Source organism: Sander vitreus, chromosome 22, assembly GCF_031162955.1.
Source record: "Sander vitreus isolate 19-12246 chromosome 22, sanVit1, whole genome shotgun sequence".
NCBI lineage: Eukaryota > Metazoa > Chordata > Actinopteri > Perciformes > Percidae > Sander > Sander vitreus.
In genome coordinates this window covers 8,521,680-8,538,738 of record NC_135876.1, presented here as the reverse complement: position 1 = coordinate 8,538,738, position 17,059 = coordinate 8,521,680, and the positions used below count along the sequence as shown (strand labels likewise).

The window sequence follows — 17,059 nt, the reverse complement described above, 5'->3', positions numbered from 1 at the left end:
CAAAATGTGCAAGCAAAAATGTGTTCAGCTTCTGCAAATATGTGCATGCTCTCCCCCTCCCCTAACCCTCACCTCAGACACTGAACTCACTTTTAGAGTTTGTGTAAATAATTGCAGGGCAATCTTGTTTACTTCTGTTTGATTTTGTAAACCACATCTCTAAAACAATGACATTTGACTCCAGAAAAAGTTACTTGTGGCTTCGTTCACTTTTGTTTTGTAATGGCAGGCTGACTTTATCTGCTAACATGGAGGCACAGAAGAGTGGGCTTGAGAGGTATAAGAGGATTTGGGCTCTGCTGCCAAGACCTCCACAAAGTGTCCCTGGCATACAGATGCACAGGCCTGAGTGGAGTGGGGAGGAAAGTGGGGCTGTGAATGGCAGAGGGTTTGGAGTTAGCCGGCGGACTTGAATAAACTGTCTGCTTGGCGAAGACAGGAAGAAAATGAAAGCAGAAGACATGGGTGTTTGAGGGAGGGGATGGGGTGCAGGATGCTGAGTGGTCCTGGGAGTCAGGGGTTTGGTTTGGAGCACCCAATACTTCTACAAAATGGCTACTGTCTGCTCCTAATGAGCACTCAATTGCAGGCCAGGGAGGGAATGTAGACCAAAATCTCAGCTACTGTATCTTCAGAAGTCTCTTGCCAGAGTCTAGTCTAGTATAGCACAGAGTAATGGTGAGATGTTGGTGTTTGCTGGGGTGTGTTTCTGGGGAAATGTATTGCTATGGATTTATTTCAGCTTTCTCACAATTTTATTAAAGCAATCCAGCAGTCTATTGAGCTTTGCATGCCCTCTAGAAATATAACTGCTTGTGAATGCTGCTGGCTCAATCTGCAAAATCAAATCATGTACAATCATTGCAACTGCATAAGTTCAATTTGCACATCTATAGTGCAGATCTCTCTATCAACCTCCCTGGCTTCCTCTCTTCGGCATAATTAACACAAATCTAAAACAGCCCATAAGAAAATCCAAACCCAAACTTTTAAACAAATGTCTATGGATATCTGTTACCCACCATAGAAGAAAAGGAGGAACAATGGGGCCATTTCTAGCATGTTATGCTACTATGGAAAAACAAATGAGCATTTATTTGAGAGGAACAATATGGAAGAATATTTCTCTCCCTTAAGTACAGTATACTGGACACATACCTTAGCTCCCTCCTTGCCAGCAGCACCTGGAAGACCCTGCTCTCCCGGTGGGCCAGGGGGTCCAGGGTGGCCTCTCTCACCAACAGGGCCAGTCTCTCCAGTTGGTCCCTAAGATGCCATCCCACAGTTATTATTATTATTATTATTATATTATTATTTTCAGTTCAAAATAGCAATGATACAATATGACAATTTACTTCCAAAATGAGAGCTGTTGTGAACAAATGTGCAAAAGATCTACGACATTTTGCTTAAGGGCTCAAACATATCCACCTGAGCCTTTGTCTTTAGTTTAATCTTTTCTAATATGATACTAATCACTGAGGATGGTGATCCACAACACAGTGCTTGCTTACATATATTTTCATTTTAAATTGCCTTGAATAGCTGTTACAGTTGCTTTTTCTTTCTTTCAAACAATACTCATTTGTGTAAGGGACTTAAAATGCCCTCAAGATGTCAAATTTAAAAATGTAATCTTTAATACTAAAATTATTTTTCAAATAATACATTTGTCTTACCTGGGGCCCGACAACACCTCCTGGGCCTGGTGGGCCAGTTTTTCCTTGGAAACCCTGCAGAAAATATTGCAAAGCCTTATTTATACAGTTTATTTAATAATGGAAAGATAACTTATTTATTAAAACCCAACTAAAGAAACCATAGGGATTCCACTTGAATTTGTTTCAGTTGATAAGCAGGGATTTAGGTTTTGGCTTAGTATTACCTTGGCGGATTATATTACATCACAATGCTGGCTAGTAAATAACTGTAGGCAAATGTAGTCTTTTCATATATTCAAGTTTTCAGGTATATTGTATACATTGATCTCTTCATTAAGTAGATATTAAGATTACATGATAAGATTGTATTGCTTTTATCCTTAACTGACAGTAAACAGTAGACACAAACAGGAAACAGAGAGTGGGAGATTACATGCAACAAAGGTCTCTGGCTATCAGGACGCCCATTCATGAAGTATATGTATTGTACCCGACCAGAGACAACAGTGCAATATTTTACTCTAATAAAGAGTAATAATAATGCTGGATCCATTACTATGAACAGATGCTGGGCAAAACTGACAGGAGCAATACATGTTTACATGTGAATGTAAATTTCAACACATTTCCCCTCTGGTAGGTAGGATGTATTTGCTGCACCTGTTTTTGAATAGTGCATTTCCCTTATCCCTACGGTAGAATAGGATGTCTAACTTAAGTGCTTTACCTTACACCCAAGTATTTTAGGAAAACATTATAATGAACTTTTCATTTTAAATTTGTAATACTAATATCAGAATGCCAGATCCATTAATATGGTATCTATCTCTTCAACCTTTTTTTATCACATAAATGAAGTTCTACATGACCTCAGTTTGGCCGGTGCAAGATTTATGAAGCAGACAGGCAACAGAGCAGACGAAGGACATCTGACATGTCATTGACAATGACAGGAAGCAGATTACTCTATAAGGAGTATACCAGGTAGAAGGGATATATGGATATTCATAGGCTAACAATGAGTCACTCAAGAGTGATGGGTTCCTACACACACACACACACACACACACACACACACACACACACACACAGTTTCGGTTAATTTAGAATACGAGATTTCTGTTTATGTCCTTGCTTTTCTCACTGGTTTGAGGTGGATGGGGATCAGTTGAATAAGGCGATGTCAGAAATGTCATACGTACACCAATCAAGAGTTTATCAATATTAGATTCAAAATGTGATGACAATTATTGAGTTGTTTGCCAGGTCACTGTCAATCAAATCTGATCAAACCTAATCCACAAGGGCCTGAAAAAGCAACAGCAAGCGTTAAACTCTTCGACTGTTGATAGTATTGTCATTAATATGTAATGTTGCATTAAAATACTTGAAGCTACCTGATTTGATGATAGGCTTTCAATTATCATTAAGCAATCATTTATGATATGAATATTATGTGATATTATGTAATGGCCATCCATAGTGCCACTGAGAATTGGGACCCCAACTCTGCAACTCTAAGCTCATTTTACCTTCTACTTCAGAGTCATGTGTTTACTTTCTGGCTTGCAAATAAGGAAATTGGTGGTTGGGTTTCAAACAATTCACAATAAACTGCAAGCAGTCATTTCCATTAAAGAAGGTCACACTAAGTGTACGCTACTTGAGCAGCACCTACCAATAAAGAGCCAAAGTGAATAAGTAGGTGATTACGTAATAACGTAGAGCATCTAACAACAAAAGCCCCCTTTAAGAGAGATGATGAGCCAAACCAGAGCTAAGACAAGTGAATATTGAGATTACTTTAGTCTGTTAGCAAGACACACGACTCAAATGGGATAATAATGTTGCTCTGAGTCTGCTGAAAGTGTAATTAGGCATCTGCTAGCTATCACATTAGCCACATAAGCCAATGGTATTATCATTCTGCCAGAGTTTTCCTGCTTCATGGTTGTCAACAACAGCATGCAGCTTTAAATTTACACATTTTTGTTAATCTGTATGTAAGAAAGAAATCTACTTTTCCCGATGAAGCTACTGTATATACATTTGCCATTGCTCAATTTTGCTGTTGCCTGCACAACAGCCAAACAACTGCGCTATGCATTTTGTTTGTTGCACAAGTTTACATTCACAACATGTGGTTGATTTGCATTGCCATATTCCCTATGGATATGCTTAAGCAGATTCAAACAGTAGAACAGGACAAGCCAAAAGAGAGAGAAGTTCAACATCTCAAGCATCCACTCCGACACTGCAGCACAGGTCAGATGAACTTCTGTCTTCCAAGAGAGGAACAATCCGATCTGCATTGGCTTGAGTCCTCTTCGAAGTACTCAATATTCCCCAAATATTAACCCAGTGTGATGCTTAAAAGTCCACTCTGCTGCACACTGTCTTTTCCATTTTGATTTTGACTTTTCCACTGATTTCCATGGGATCTTTGATTCCCTCAGTTGTTGAACTCCATACATAACCATATTTCACTGAGGTATTGCATTTATAACTCATTTAATTTGTAACTTTTTATCCTACAACCACACAAAGTTTTCAAAACTTAGCTTTTAGGACGCCGATCCTGCCTGACTTATGATGCTAGGCCTATTGATCACTGTGTTGTGATGTATGGTGATGTATTATTCAATGGAAACCCTCAGGCCATGCTGTTACAGCATCGGCCCAGACTCAAATCTTTATTTGCACTTCCTCAAATGCAACTTGTGGGATGGTGCCTGAGGATCTTTACTGCTGTGATCTATTCTCATATCAGATGCTTGTGGAGCATGTTCATCTGTCCATAAATCTACGGCCATAAACACCTTAATGAAGACTCTATTGCCTTCGCTTGAATAGAAGCAAAGGCAGAGCAGCACTCATGTGTAATGTTATCTATAGGAAAGAAGCAGGCAAAAGGGGAAGCTTTAATGATAGAGGCGATGATCTGTCAAGCTTTTAGTAGAATTTATTGCCTTCTGAGCCTTGTCAAACTGAGGTGCACTGATGCATACCAAGTACGGAGGAATCAAATAGAGGGCAGGGGATTGCAACGAGATGTGATCAAGTCAAACTTTGCCTTGTTTGTGTTTATTGTCAGTTAAATCTTATGTCCAATGGGATAAGCCATCTATGCATCTTCAGTACAGATTTAGTACAGCCATTCCTCATTAAGCTCATAACTGCACATCTGAAAAGAACTATGCGAACCACCGTTCCATGCTGCTGCAACAAATGTTATGTCTGCTGCTTTTGTTATACCTCAGTTACAGTCTTATTATAAATATAATTATTTTAGAGCAGGCAATGCTACACAAGGACACCTTGTTACAACTGGACAATCCAAGTTCAGCATCCTTCAGGTGCATATTTGTAAACTTGTAACAAGATAGAAGGTGCATCAGAAAAGTATGCTTCCCCAGCTCCCTGGTGTCCATCTCTATGAGATAGGAGTCTGAGCCATCTGGATTTTCAGATGCAGTCAGAATGCAGTGTGTGTGTGTGTGTGTGTGTGTGTGTGTGTGTGTGTGTGTGTGTGTGTGTGCGTGCGTGCGTGCGTGTGCGTGCGTGCGTGAATTAAGACTAGACAAGCAGATAGACAATGTTCACAAGGGCTTTGTCTTTAAAATGTTGCTTTAAGATGTCTGCCCCTTTGGCATCCCACTGAGATGTTGTCTCACTGATTGTAATCCCCTGCATAAAATAGCAATAGAGATAAGAAGTGGAGGAGGAAGAATGGGGAGATTCAATTGAAGCACAGCTCACTGATTGGGAGGATCAGATCTGTCCTGCAATCGAAAGGCAATTTGAAGAATGCAAGCTAAAAAGGTCTCAATGGCAACTTTAACCTACATGCCAGTGAGTAACAGAGTACCAGCCATTAACACAACAAAACTCATTTTTGCAGGATTAAAACAAGATTAGATTGAGCACTGAGAGGAGATTCCTGATTAAACATTTCTGAAAAAGGTATAAGGTGTCACACTCTTGTGTTGTATCGTACTGTCCAAGTGTGAGAAATTATGTTTTATTGAGTTTCCAGCTCAATGTGAGGTCTTCTATTCCTACACTCAGCAGAAAGAACCGGAGCCACACAGGTGACTGAAAGCTCAAATAGGATATTGCATCTTTAGGACTCACCGTCTCTCCACGCTGACCAGGGTGCCCGGGCAGCCCGTCCTTTCCAGCTGGTCCCTGTTAGGTAGAAAGCAAGATTCACACTTAGCAGATAACCAAGTACATTCAGAATCATTTTTATTATTTATAAGTGTGTAAACAAACAAGGAACTTGACTCTGGATAATGGCACTATGGAATTGGCCCTATTGCTGGAATAAAAGTTTATTTTTCTAAGTAATAAGATTTTATTATTGCAGTATTGTGCAAATGCTTTATGGCCACAATATACAGTACAGTCATAACTTCCAGAGTGGCGTAGTGAAGTCTTGGTAATATTCTTCCATATTGTTCCTCTCAAATAAATGCTCATTTGTTTTTCCATAGTAGCATAACATGCTAGAGTTAACTACTGGAACGCAAATGAAAAAATCCTGAATCGATAGGTGAAAATTATCACTTATCTGCTGCCTAGACTGAGGAGTGAGAAAATGGGTTCTGCTTCAGTAAAAGTTAGACTAATGATCCCTGCACAGAATTAGGGATATTGCTATGTATTACTGCACCCCATGAACTCCTCAAATCAAATCAATTCTGACTTATAATGTTTGCAAAGTGGGCTAATTTGCCACTGAGACAGTAGGAAGAGGAAAGTAAGTATGAGTGTCGACACTGAACATCAGGAACTAGCGGAAAACCATACACCTTTAGCGTGTGGCGGTACTCAAAAACTCAGGTCTTCCCATTTATTTTGAAGGGTGGTAGTGCGTTTGGAGCCAGAAAATAATGCGGCGGCCTGCAGCGAAAAGTTGAGACCGACTCAACTTTTTGGAGAAATGCAACCCAACCTCACCCTGCACTGGCCAACTTGCAGTTCGTTTTGAGGTGGTATGAGACTCCGGGACAGTAAACAGTAAACATCCCTGTCTCTATCGCTGCCACAAGAAAGTTTATAAATAAGTAAATAACACAACAGGACGTCACACAAATGGGCCATTTAAGTGACACTCCCAGCGTCGCACAACCCTGCAGTGTTCAGGAAGGATAAATACTTACAGGGGGGCCCTTTGGTCCAGAGAAGCCCACTGGTCCCTGAGGTCCTTGAGGCCCCTGCAGTAGACAAACAAAAATTCAGATCAATTAGAGATGCAGAGATGATTTTATTAATGGTCCAACTAGGCTTAATCTTAGAATGTAATGCAATGCATGAGTTGTGATTTACATGATATATGATAAAAGGAGCATTTCTGGGGTGGAATATTTAAAAAGATTCTGAGTGAGAAACTGCTTAGTAAAATAAGGTCACCTCCCAGTCAAATGTCAAACTGTGATACTGCAGAGGAAAGGTAATAATCATTTTATATGAGCCAAACAATAGGAGTTTTTTTTTAATGGCTGTTTGTATTCCACTAAAGGCTTTAGCTGAAGCCATTAGATAACCCAGAATTATATTGCATCCTGACATATTGTTACCCTGTACAAAGTGAAGTATGTTGATCAGCTAACAAAACTGGTTGTGACATGAGTTTTGAGACAGCCAATTGGATGTTTCATTCATATTTAATTGTGTGAATGCTGATTCAGCAGCATTCACAGTATTATCCGATTCTTTATTCTTGAACTTTATTTGGTCGCCTCTTACTTCTGCATACTTTCAGCTACAAAAAAACATTCAAATATCAAAATGGTCAGCTCTTTAAGCACATGGTGGGACTTCAACTTTTTTTCTGCTATTTAAACTTTTTAAAATATTAAGCTTTTTACATTTTTTTATTTTACATTGAAGTCAATGGCGCAATCTTTAAATCCTCTTCAGGCTTCTTCCCGTTTGAAATGCTACTCCTCTAACATACTTTCACCTACAGAAATCATTCAAACTTTAAACTGTTCACAAAACCTTTAGCTATCACAGTTGTATTCAGCTTCATTATAATCTTTTACAGTTTGTGTGGTATCACTGTTTAAGTTGAGTGTTTCCTTCAGGCTTTTTCTGTGCTTATAATGGAGTGAGTATTGCATGACTTAGAGTGGGTGATGGCATCACTATAGTGGGAAGCCTTGGAAAATCATCTTAAAACCTCTATAACTTGCTCTCACGCCCACAATATTTACTTGCCATACACAATTTATATGTCAGAACCTAGTGACAGCTTTTCATAAAAATAAAAATATATTTTGTGTGTTATTTAACATTTCATTGAAAGTTATACTAATTTAAACCATTCCCACTTTTCCAACTATTCTCACTGCTTTACCTTCTTACGCATTTTCTTAAGCAATTTAGCTGCTGATCACAAGTATTTTCTGCAGGAAATGCATTTTCTAGTTATATATTTTGTTCATTGTATGTTTGTACCTCTCAACATTGAAGTGCATATTTATTTGATTGGTATATTTAATGTGTAATGATGGTTGTGACTCGTGAGCAGCGGGAATATAGAAGGCCAGTTTCGAAGACCGGAGAGTGGGACCGCATCAGTAAGAGTCTGGAATGTGAGGAGAAGTGGTCAGTGTGCCACTTACACAACGTAACTGACAGAAATGTTCATATTCAAATTGAAGTTTATGAAAGTGAGATATATTGATGAAGTGAAAATTTGTTTTCAGAAAGCTACTTTACAGTAAGTTGTTGAGGTAATATAAGGGCTTGGGATTTAGGGACAATAAATGTAATTAACATATAAAATATTTGTATATAATAATTTGATTAAATCCATTGCATTCTAATATAAAAATGACTCAAAGCTGACTTAGTAATTTCATTTTATCTTTAAATCATATCCATTTGGTTTGAGTTTACTTTAACTCACGTGCGCTGTTTTGGGACTGATTAAAGATTTTTTGAAATAATTTTAATTTGAAGAAACATGAACTGCAGAACTCTTAAGCAGTACAGGCAGAGTTTACGACATTATAGTTTGCCCAGCTGGAATTTCACAACTTTGAATCTCTCAGAATAGAGTCCACCAACATAGAATCATGTATTTTGAAAGTCAAAAGCTGCCTATTAACATCTGCTTCAACAGTGTTCTGTGAAACTGCACTCTGTGGGACTGAGGGCAGCCATTTTAGCCACATGCATACTCAACATACAGTAGAGAACATTGAGTCATTTGACTTGTTCATTTAAACCCTGATATACAAATCCAATACAAAAATCCAGTTGATTGCAGTTGATTGTAACCAACCAAAGCACTAACCTACAGCTTCACAGTTGAGTATTTGTAAAAGGAAACTTCAAGGATGCTTAAACTTTATTAAATGATGCTTATGATTCACAATCCAGTGTGACTTTGAAAATACTAAATGTGACTATTTTAATAAGTCATGATGAGTAAGTTACTATACCTGGCTGTGTAGTAAATGTGGAAAGCAAGAGCTGCCTTTACTCAGTTTGGTTACACTCCTACATTCTTGTTTTTGCCTTCATCTAACAGAGGGCAGGCTCTGTTTTCTGATGAACCTGCCCTCATCATGCTTTGTCAGAGTTTGTCCCCCTGTAGTGTTAGGAAAATGTCAATGCAAACTGAGCACTTGCTGCAGCTGCTTTTTTTTGTTCCATGCCTTCTTTGGATTTCACTGGATTCCAATCAATGTTTCACATTTTCTTTGTTACACAGCAAAATCAAATTGAACTAAAACACCACAGGAAATCTATCAAAATCTAATAAAAGGTATTTAATAAGTGGCACTGCTGGAAGGCTTTTATTGTGAAGCGACTGCGAGATTGTTATCTTTGCCACTGAGTTAGCCACCTACAGCTAACTTAACTTTTTTTTACAACAAAATGGATAAAAAAGTGAAATACTGCTGTCTCTTAGATGAAGGTAGCAACAGGAACATTAAAGCAAAACCCCAAATGACAGCAACTGCTCTACATGGCACTATGTGTACAGTGTGTCACCTAAGCCCTAACCAGTAAACATATTCATTTCTTTTGGGGCAAGGAAGACTTCATAGAACAAAGAATCACTTAATGGAAGACACAAACACGCATTAAATTAAAGTTAATTAAATTTAAAGCTTCATTGATTTTGACTAACTCTGAATCTATTACTTCTTAATTATTTACAGTTAACCCTTACTGATCTTATTGTCTTTCTAGGAAAATTGTTTCAGTAAGTAAAACACTGTCATGTGAGCACCTAGTGGGAATAAAAAAAGCATACAAAGTATGCCCTACTAGATTCATTTATTCAAATCCTTATCTCATGATTATGCTTTGAACCCTGGAGGGTTTAAACAGATCACAAGATTTGAAGGTCAATACTGACTATATCTTCGATTAAACAATTAGAATCAATTCACATTAAGGCCTTAAAAATTACAATAACACGTTAAAGTCTAAATATCATCATCATATTGTAGGTGGATGACACTGAATGGCTTAAGACAATATAATAGACTTACTCTCTCACCAGGCCCACCAGGAGGGCCGTCGTTGCCTGCTGTGCCCTGCAACACATCAACAAATCATCATCAGTTAATATAAAGGTATGTTTTTACACTACGCATGGGGCTCAGTGGGAGCAGTAGAAGGAGGCATTGTTCACAATCTGTCATGATTTTATTGGATTTTATTTCTGCTTGATGGAGTGCTACCCAGGAAAAAAGCCTAAACTCAGTGTAAGAGTTTTGTTGTGATTAGCATAGCTGGTGTACCTTGGGACCAGGTTTTCCTGTTGGACCTCTGGCTCCTCGACCCCCACGAGGACCCTACAGAGAGAGAAAAACTCAAGAGTTATATAGAAGCCTGGTATCACTATGTACGAGTTACGAGAATGTAATGAAACTGTTAGAATGTATGTAATTCAGTTGAATACAATATGATTTAATTAGTTTAATTTATCATGGAAATCATGGAGAGAAAAATACATACCGTTGGACCTCTTTGCCCTCTTGGCCCAGGTTTGCCTGCAATGCCCTGTTAGATAACCAAAGGCAGAACATTTAGGCACTCACACATACTGTCTGGTTGTCATTATTCAACATTAATCCACTTCTGACAGCATCAACATCTGTCCTTTCGACAATGCCAAACAGCCACTGAACAATTTGTTTCCTTTTCTAAATTATTAGCTTCGATAAATGAAACAATAGTTGTGTTAAATAACATTTTCCTGATGTTTCAGTGCATTGAGACACATCTTACCTGCATGAGTCTATGAATAAAATCTTTTTAAAAAAGTGAGTTTGGGCTTTGGCCACTAATATCTTTGTTAGATATTAGGAAACAGGGACACAACCGGTCATATTTCAATGACAACAAAAAGTTGTACTGGAGTTGTGTGTTTATAGCTACAATATGCACTTCTTAAATGACAACAAAGAATTGGCTAAGTAATTGTATTTCCAATGGTTGGCTGACTTAAGCAGCAGAAACAGCCTGCCAAAAAATGCAGAGATCATATTTCTACAATAGCTGCAAATGGCTTTCTGGCCAAAAGTTGATGATTTTTATGAAAACAGTATTGACTGTTTAATTTTGGCAGGTAGCCTTGGCTTAAGTGAGAGAATGTACTTCAAAGTGTGCATTAAATGATTCTGATTTACTCAACAAAGGAAAGCTTATTTTTTACCACCACTTTATACATTTATTTAAAATGGATATTTTTTCTTTTTATTAAGGTGAATCAAGATGAGCCAGAAATATGTTGGCTATTTCATAGTTAACTGTTGAAAGTAAAACCTGCACCGTGAATTCTTTCTAAAGGAAATTCAAGGCATGACATGACATGAGGAGAGGGGCTGTGTGTGTGTGTGTGTGTGTGTGTAGGAACCCATCACTCTTGAGTGACTCATTTTTAGCCTCTGAATATCCATATATCCATATATGTGTATGTGTGTGTGTTTTCTTACCCTAGCTCCTTTCTCGCCGTTGGCTCCAGGGAACCCAGGGAAACCACTCGAGCCCTGTCAATAGGAGAGGGAGATACCATGGAAAGGAAACAAGACAGATGCTGGATGGGTAAGGGCATGAATGCTAATGAGGGCTCATCCTGTATTTATCTGCACTATTGTTAGATATCATCTTCAGCTACACACTGTAGTTTCACACAGTTTATACCATGGCCCTTATAATATAAAATTCCATGAATTTAGCATGAGTTTGGAAAATGAAAACTGATTACTTCCATGACCTTAACACTTTGTTCCTTTCTAAATTTGTTAATGTTGTTTTCAAGAAAACAAAAAGGCTTTACTTCAGTTGGATCGAACACCACTATTTAATACAAACATGTTTTTAAAATTGTACTTTAAAACACATTCTCAATGTTCCTGTGCAGTGAAAGTTTTACAGAAACATTTCCCTTCCCACATTCCCAAGAGAATATATCAAATTCAGAAACTTTCCCCACTCTGGTGTCTCCACAATGTTTATCAGGCTGGCAGAATAGAGGAAGTTTCTCAGGTGAATTCTCTAAACTTATATGATTATGTGGGAAGCACACAAACACATACAAAGAGAGAAGGACTTTAAAACAAACGGCTTAGCACAAGACCCCTGTTAACATAAGACATGGTGACATGACATTTTTCTTTAGTCAAACTCTGTGAACAGGGGATTAAAAAGCAGCTTACCCATTCTGCAGCACCTCGCCACACGTTGCATTAGGGACATTCAATAAAAATTCAATCAATGACAAAATTTGACTTCCTCCAAATGTAAGAGTTCCACAAATCACTACAGCTTGATTATCTGTAATACCCCATGCCTCTGTAAAAATCTTACACTGTCAAATTTTGATTTATTTATTAATTTAGTCCATCATGTTTTATCCCATGGGCAGTCCTTAAACATGCCTGTGGCACTGCTTCATCAGAATATAAGCTGGCAGCGCGTCTCAACGTCAACTCATGTTCACACTTGCCTGCAAAAAATCGTTTATGATACTGCGCCTGTAATAAATGCAAGTACACGTCATCAGCTCTTACAAGGATCTAAATTATCAATAGTTTATTCTTTGTTCTGGTAAATTCAAATTAACAATTTCACATTTTAAAAGAAATCAACATGGTTTGATGCATAGTTTTTAACTAGGGCTGGGTTTAAAAAAAATGACATCGGATCATTCAAATCGATCATCTTTTAAATGATCCGATATCGATTCAAAAAATGCTGAGATCGATCTTTTAACCTACACAGACCGGCAGGGCCGCTGGTGATCTCGGCCGACATTACTGTCTTTAGGAGGTTGTAGCGGGCTCTGTTTTAAAACTAGAGTGAAGATATGAATTTAGACAACCTAAGGCATTCATTGGTACCAACCAATGAATAGAATGTCGGGAATGGGGCTAATTATAAGTAGGCTAAATTTGGGTAAGGTAAATGGCTATTTTAGGATGATTGGCTTTAGGTCTGTGCACTACACCTTCTGCACCAAAGAAAGCAGAATTGTTTCTGGTCACTCAAAACTCACTGACTGTAAAGTCTGTAGAGTTGCAATTTATTGCATTGACTGTTGTGTGTACATGTTAAATAAAAAATACATTAATGTAACTGCTTTGGGGTCAACTCTTAATGTAAACCTTTGATTTTTTTTTTTAAATACACCAGGTTATAGGGTTCTTTGTAAAATGTACAGCATTAGTTCTCTTTCATATCCAAGCAAAGTAGATATTGTAACTGAAATGTCCCTAATCAAATCAAAACAAATCGTAAACTGAAACGAATTTGGACTTTGTGGATCAGAATTGAATCGATTTGGGAAATCAGTGGCGATACCAAGCCCTATTCTCAACATCAGTGAATCACTTCAGTATAAACTGAAGACATTCGTATGATTCCCATGATTTCCAAATGAGAAAAACATTCAGTGTGCCACCATGTTAGACTTGGCAGGACATCTGCTGCATTGCTTTATAGCAAAAAGCACAAGAGGGGACTGTTCTTTCAGCACAATCCCAGATAAAGCCTGCAGAGTTGATGGGTTCGGGGAGGGCAGACATAGTGATCTGTTGATGTGGTATGTCTTAAGTTCAAGAAACAAAAGCGCAAACTGCTGCATTGAGAATTGTATTAGTTACAAAAATTGTGCCATTGTAATTGTGCAAAAATTAATGAACAATTATTTATATTAAAAATCTATTCTAATAAGATACCCTTTTTTATTCATAAGTCATAACTAATGACTTTAAAAATGGTTAATACATGATTAATTAATTATTGACGGATCAGTTATAAGGGATTACTCTGATTAAGTTTCTGGTTTGCCAGTGTTGTTTTCCTTTATATTTGGTAATAATGATAACAATACATATTGGTAATGTTTATTGGTTTCTTACTTGCAAATAAGCCATTAAGTCTATAATTATAAAATGTTAATATGCTGTTAATACATGTATTTTGATAAAAATGCTCTGCAGCACCTTCCCAGAACTCAAAGGTTGTTCTTTGTAATGTCCTAACCCTAACCCATAATAATAAAGCTACTTTTTACAAACTCTTTGTAAATGGTGCCTTTTTTACAGGTAATATCCTTAAAAAGAAGCATGAAGCATGCCTAATATTGATGAGCACTAAAACCCTCCTGTTTCAAAGGAATGCAAGTAACACTTATCTCTCCTATTGGTTCTGCACTAAAATGGTGTGTTTTCCCAATTCATATTTTCTAATAATTATTTTGATGGTAAATCCATTTTTTGATGAAATCATCAGGCTGTCCAGTGCGGACGTTTTGGTCTGTTGTGTTATGTCAGTGTACTCTGATAACTGCGATGCCTTCATAGTTCTGATAGCAGAGCAGACAGGTGCAGATTCAGTCAATGAAACATCCCTTATTGTGGTGAGAGTGATGCTAAATTACCTTAGGTCCTTGTCTTCCTGGATAACCTGGCAGTCCTGGAACGCCCAGTTTACCCTGAGAGACAACACAAGTCGTCAGCCCAGCAATACAACTTTAGCACAAAGAGAGCAAAAAACTAAAAAACATAAAACTGAGATGAAAACATATGATTATTGTATTGGCTTTCCAACACCCTTAATCATTGAGCCCTCGTACCTTCTCTCCAGCAGGACCAATGGGACCTGACTCTCCGTTGGGGCCAGCTCGGCCTTTGGGACCCTCAGGACCATCCTCTCCACGGGATCCAACTATTCCGAGCTCACCCTAGAACACAAACACACACACCGAGAATATCCCAATGTACGGTAATTGCCTCCATGTGAAGAATAAGGATCTGACTGGACATGTAGGAAGTTATTTGTATGACAGATGCTGCTTCTCACCCGGTCTCCTTTGAGTCCCATGTCTCCCTTGAAACCTGGGAAACCATCCTCACCCTAAAATGAGACATAAACAAGTTATTGCATTTGCTAGTAATTGTTCAGTTATTTCATTATATTGCTTTTTAAGGCTTTTGTTTATATCCCACTAAGAGCCTTTGACAAGGACAATTTTTTTTCATTTCAATGGGGATTTATTTTTGTCTCCTGACACATCCTGTTAAAAATTCAGCCTGCTCTTGTTCACTCTGTGGGTTGCAGGACTGATGATGCCATCTGCTGGACAGATAGTTGAACAGCAAATGGGACTGTGTTTAGCTGCTGAGCTATATTTTATTTACATACTGCATGCGCTGCGTTTGGCACCTGCACCAACTGATTTTAGGCATTTGGGATTTTGGGACAATTGATTTGGTATGTATTTGTCAGCCATGCATGGAATGGGATTTAATACATTGAAATCACATAACAATTTAGTGAATTTTGTAATTTAACAATAATTGTCTCAGATAAACACAATCCAATGGATGCTAGAGGACACTAGTCACTTCAGCCAGACCTTTGTCTCTTTCCTTTGACTCTTTCTAGTCTGTCACCTGTGTGTTTTCAACCCTATCTGATGCATAATGCAGCACTGAGCATGTCTGTTGCCAGCAACTGGCACATCCTTTATTCATAACAAACCCTTTCTCCTCAAGGTTTGGATTTTGAATATCTTGCAACAGAATAAATAATTCATTGATGCAAAAAATAATTCTAAAAACTGATATGAATACCTGTCATTGTAGTGAGAACAAATCCCCTCAGATAATAGATTTTATGCAGCAGCATAGTTTAAATTCTACATCGTGACAGTCACTCACTTCAAAAGTGCTTGAGATGGATTGCAGTGTTCTTTGAAACCAAAAGCCTAGAGCATGACAGCTTTACATTCAACAACTGATTGAGGGTCACTCCGAGAAAGTCTCTGTCTCCACTGAAAATGGCTATTGACTGACCTGTGCATGGAACTTTCAGGCTGCAGCAGCCTTCCACACCAGCTCAAAAGAGCCAAAACAAAGTTGGGCAGGCAAGTAGACAGCCACAGTTACAGACAGAATATCTGTGACATGAATATATTTGGAGGCTGTTCCCAAACTTTATGTTGCTGTCTTCGCCTTCATCCCAAAATGAGTGAAGTTTAGACAAACGCTTTGACCTATGGCATTTTGGACAGCATGCTTAAACTTTAGTCAATGTACTTTTAAACAGCACTCCAAACACAAGATCGATATCTTAATCAGATCACTATGATATCGTAGATTGGGAAGAGCAAAGTTTAGTACAGCATTTAAAATAAATAGTATCCAGTGTCATCATGGGTCAGAATATTTACTTAGTTTGTTGACGAAACAGAGGAAATCTTTCTCGGCAATTTATTTTGTAATAACATTAACATACACCTTAGTATTCAAAACCTGTTGTGGCTGCTCAGTGGCTATCACCTGCATGGTAAATTGAGAAATGATGTGGAAACTATTTAGCATTTTAAGAAGTTTATACCTTCTCTCCCTTTCCCCCCTTGAGACCACGAACACCATCTGCACCCTATTGGACAGGAAAGAGAGATAAATAAGCATCAGATTACAATACATTACCAATATGTACACTATTATAAAAAGGAGGACTTTTTTTATCCAGTGAAGAAGAGTAAATACTGAAACCGTACCTTGACACCACGAGGACCAGGATAACCAATAGGACCCTGTGGACCTGATGGACCCTAGAGAATAGAAAACAATGCATCGTTATGATAGTAAATGCTTTACAGTGTGGTTGGAAAAGAATATGGAAGATTATGGTGTAGATGTATGATATAATTGTAGGTTTTCAATTATTCTGAGGTCATTAACTATATTTTCCAATATACTGACTAATTACAAAAGCTCTATTATATTTGCATAAGAAACTTGCCAACTGTAAACATTTTATCCACGTATGTAAAGAAAATGCACAGAAAACTGAATTATTATCGTTCATCCATGACACAGGTCGGAAGACATATTTTTTTGAACCAATATAAA

At 37.9% G+C, this 17,059-nt stretch overlaps 1 protein-coding gene across 7 annotated transcripts in view; it reads right to left on the bottom strand.

Annotated features, from left to right (window-relative positions):
* col11a1a (collagen, type XI, alpha 1a) overlaps positions 1 to 17,059 on the bottom strand; it is an 85,524-nt gene that overhangs the window by 28,654 nt on the left and 39,811 nt on the right. For all 7 annotated transcript variants that reach the window (XM_078280238.1, XM_078280240.1, XM_078280237.1 and 4 more), the window contains 13 exons: positions 16,705 to 16,758; positions 16,539 to 16,583; positions 15,000 to 15,053; positions 14,773 to 14,880; positions 14,578 to 14,631; positions 11,630 to 11,683; positions 10,650 to 10,694; positions 10,433 to 10,486; positions 10,181 to 10,225; positions 6,827 to 6,880; positions 5,796 to 5,849; positions 1,680 to 1,733; positions 1,159 to 1,266 (listed from right to left, as the gene is read on the bottom strand). In XM_078280238.1, the coding sequence (XP_078136364.1) occupies positions 1,159 to 1,266; positions 1,680 to 1,733; positions 5,796 to 5,849; positions 6,827 to 6,880; positions 10,181 to 10,225; positions 10,433 to 10,486; positions 10,650 to 10,694; positions 11,630 to 11,683; positions 14,578 to 14,631; positions 14,773 to 14,880; positions 15,000 to 15,053; positions 16,539 to 16,583; positions 16,705 to 16,758 (783 nt within the window). The remainder of the gene's footprint in view (positions 1 to 1,158; positions 1,267 to 1,679; positions 1,734 to 5,795; positions 5,850 to 6,826; positions 6,881 to 10,180; positions 10,226 to 10,432; positions 10,487 to 10,649; positions 10,695 to 11,629; positions 11,684 to 14,577; positions 14,632 to 14,772; positions 14,881 to 14,999; positions 15,054 to 16,538; positions 16,584 to 16,704; positions 16,759 to 17,059) is intronic.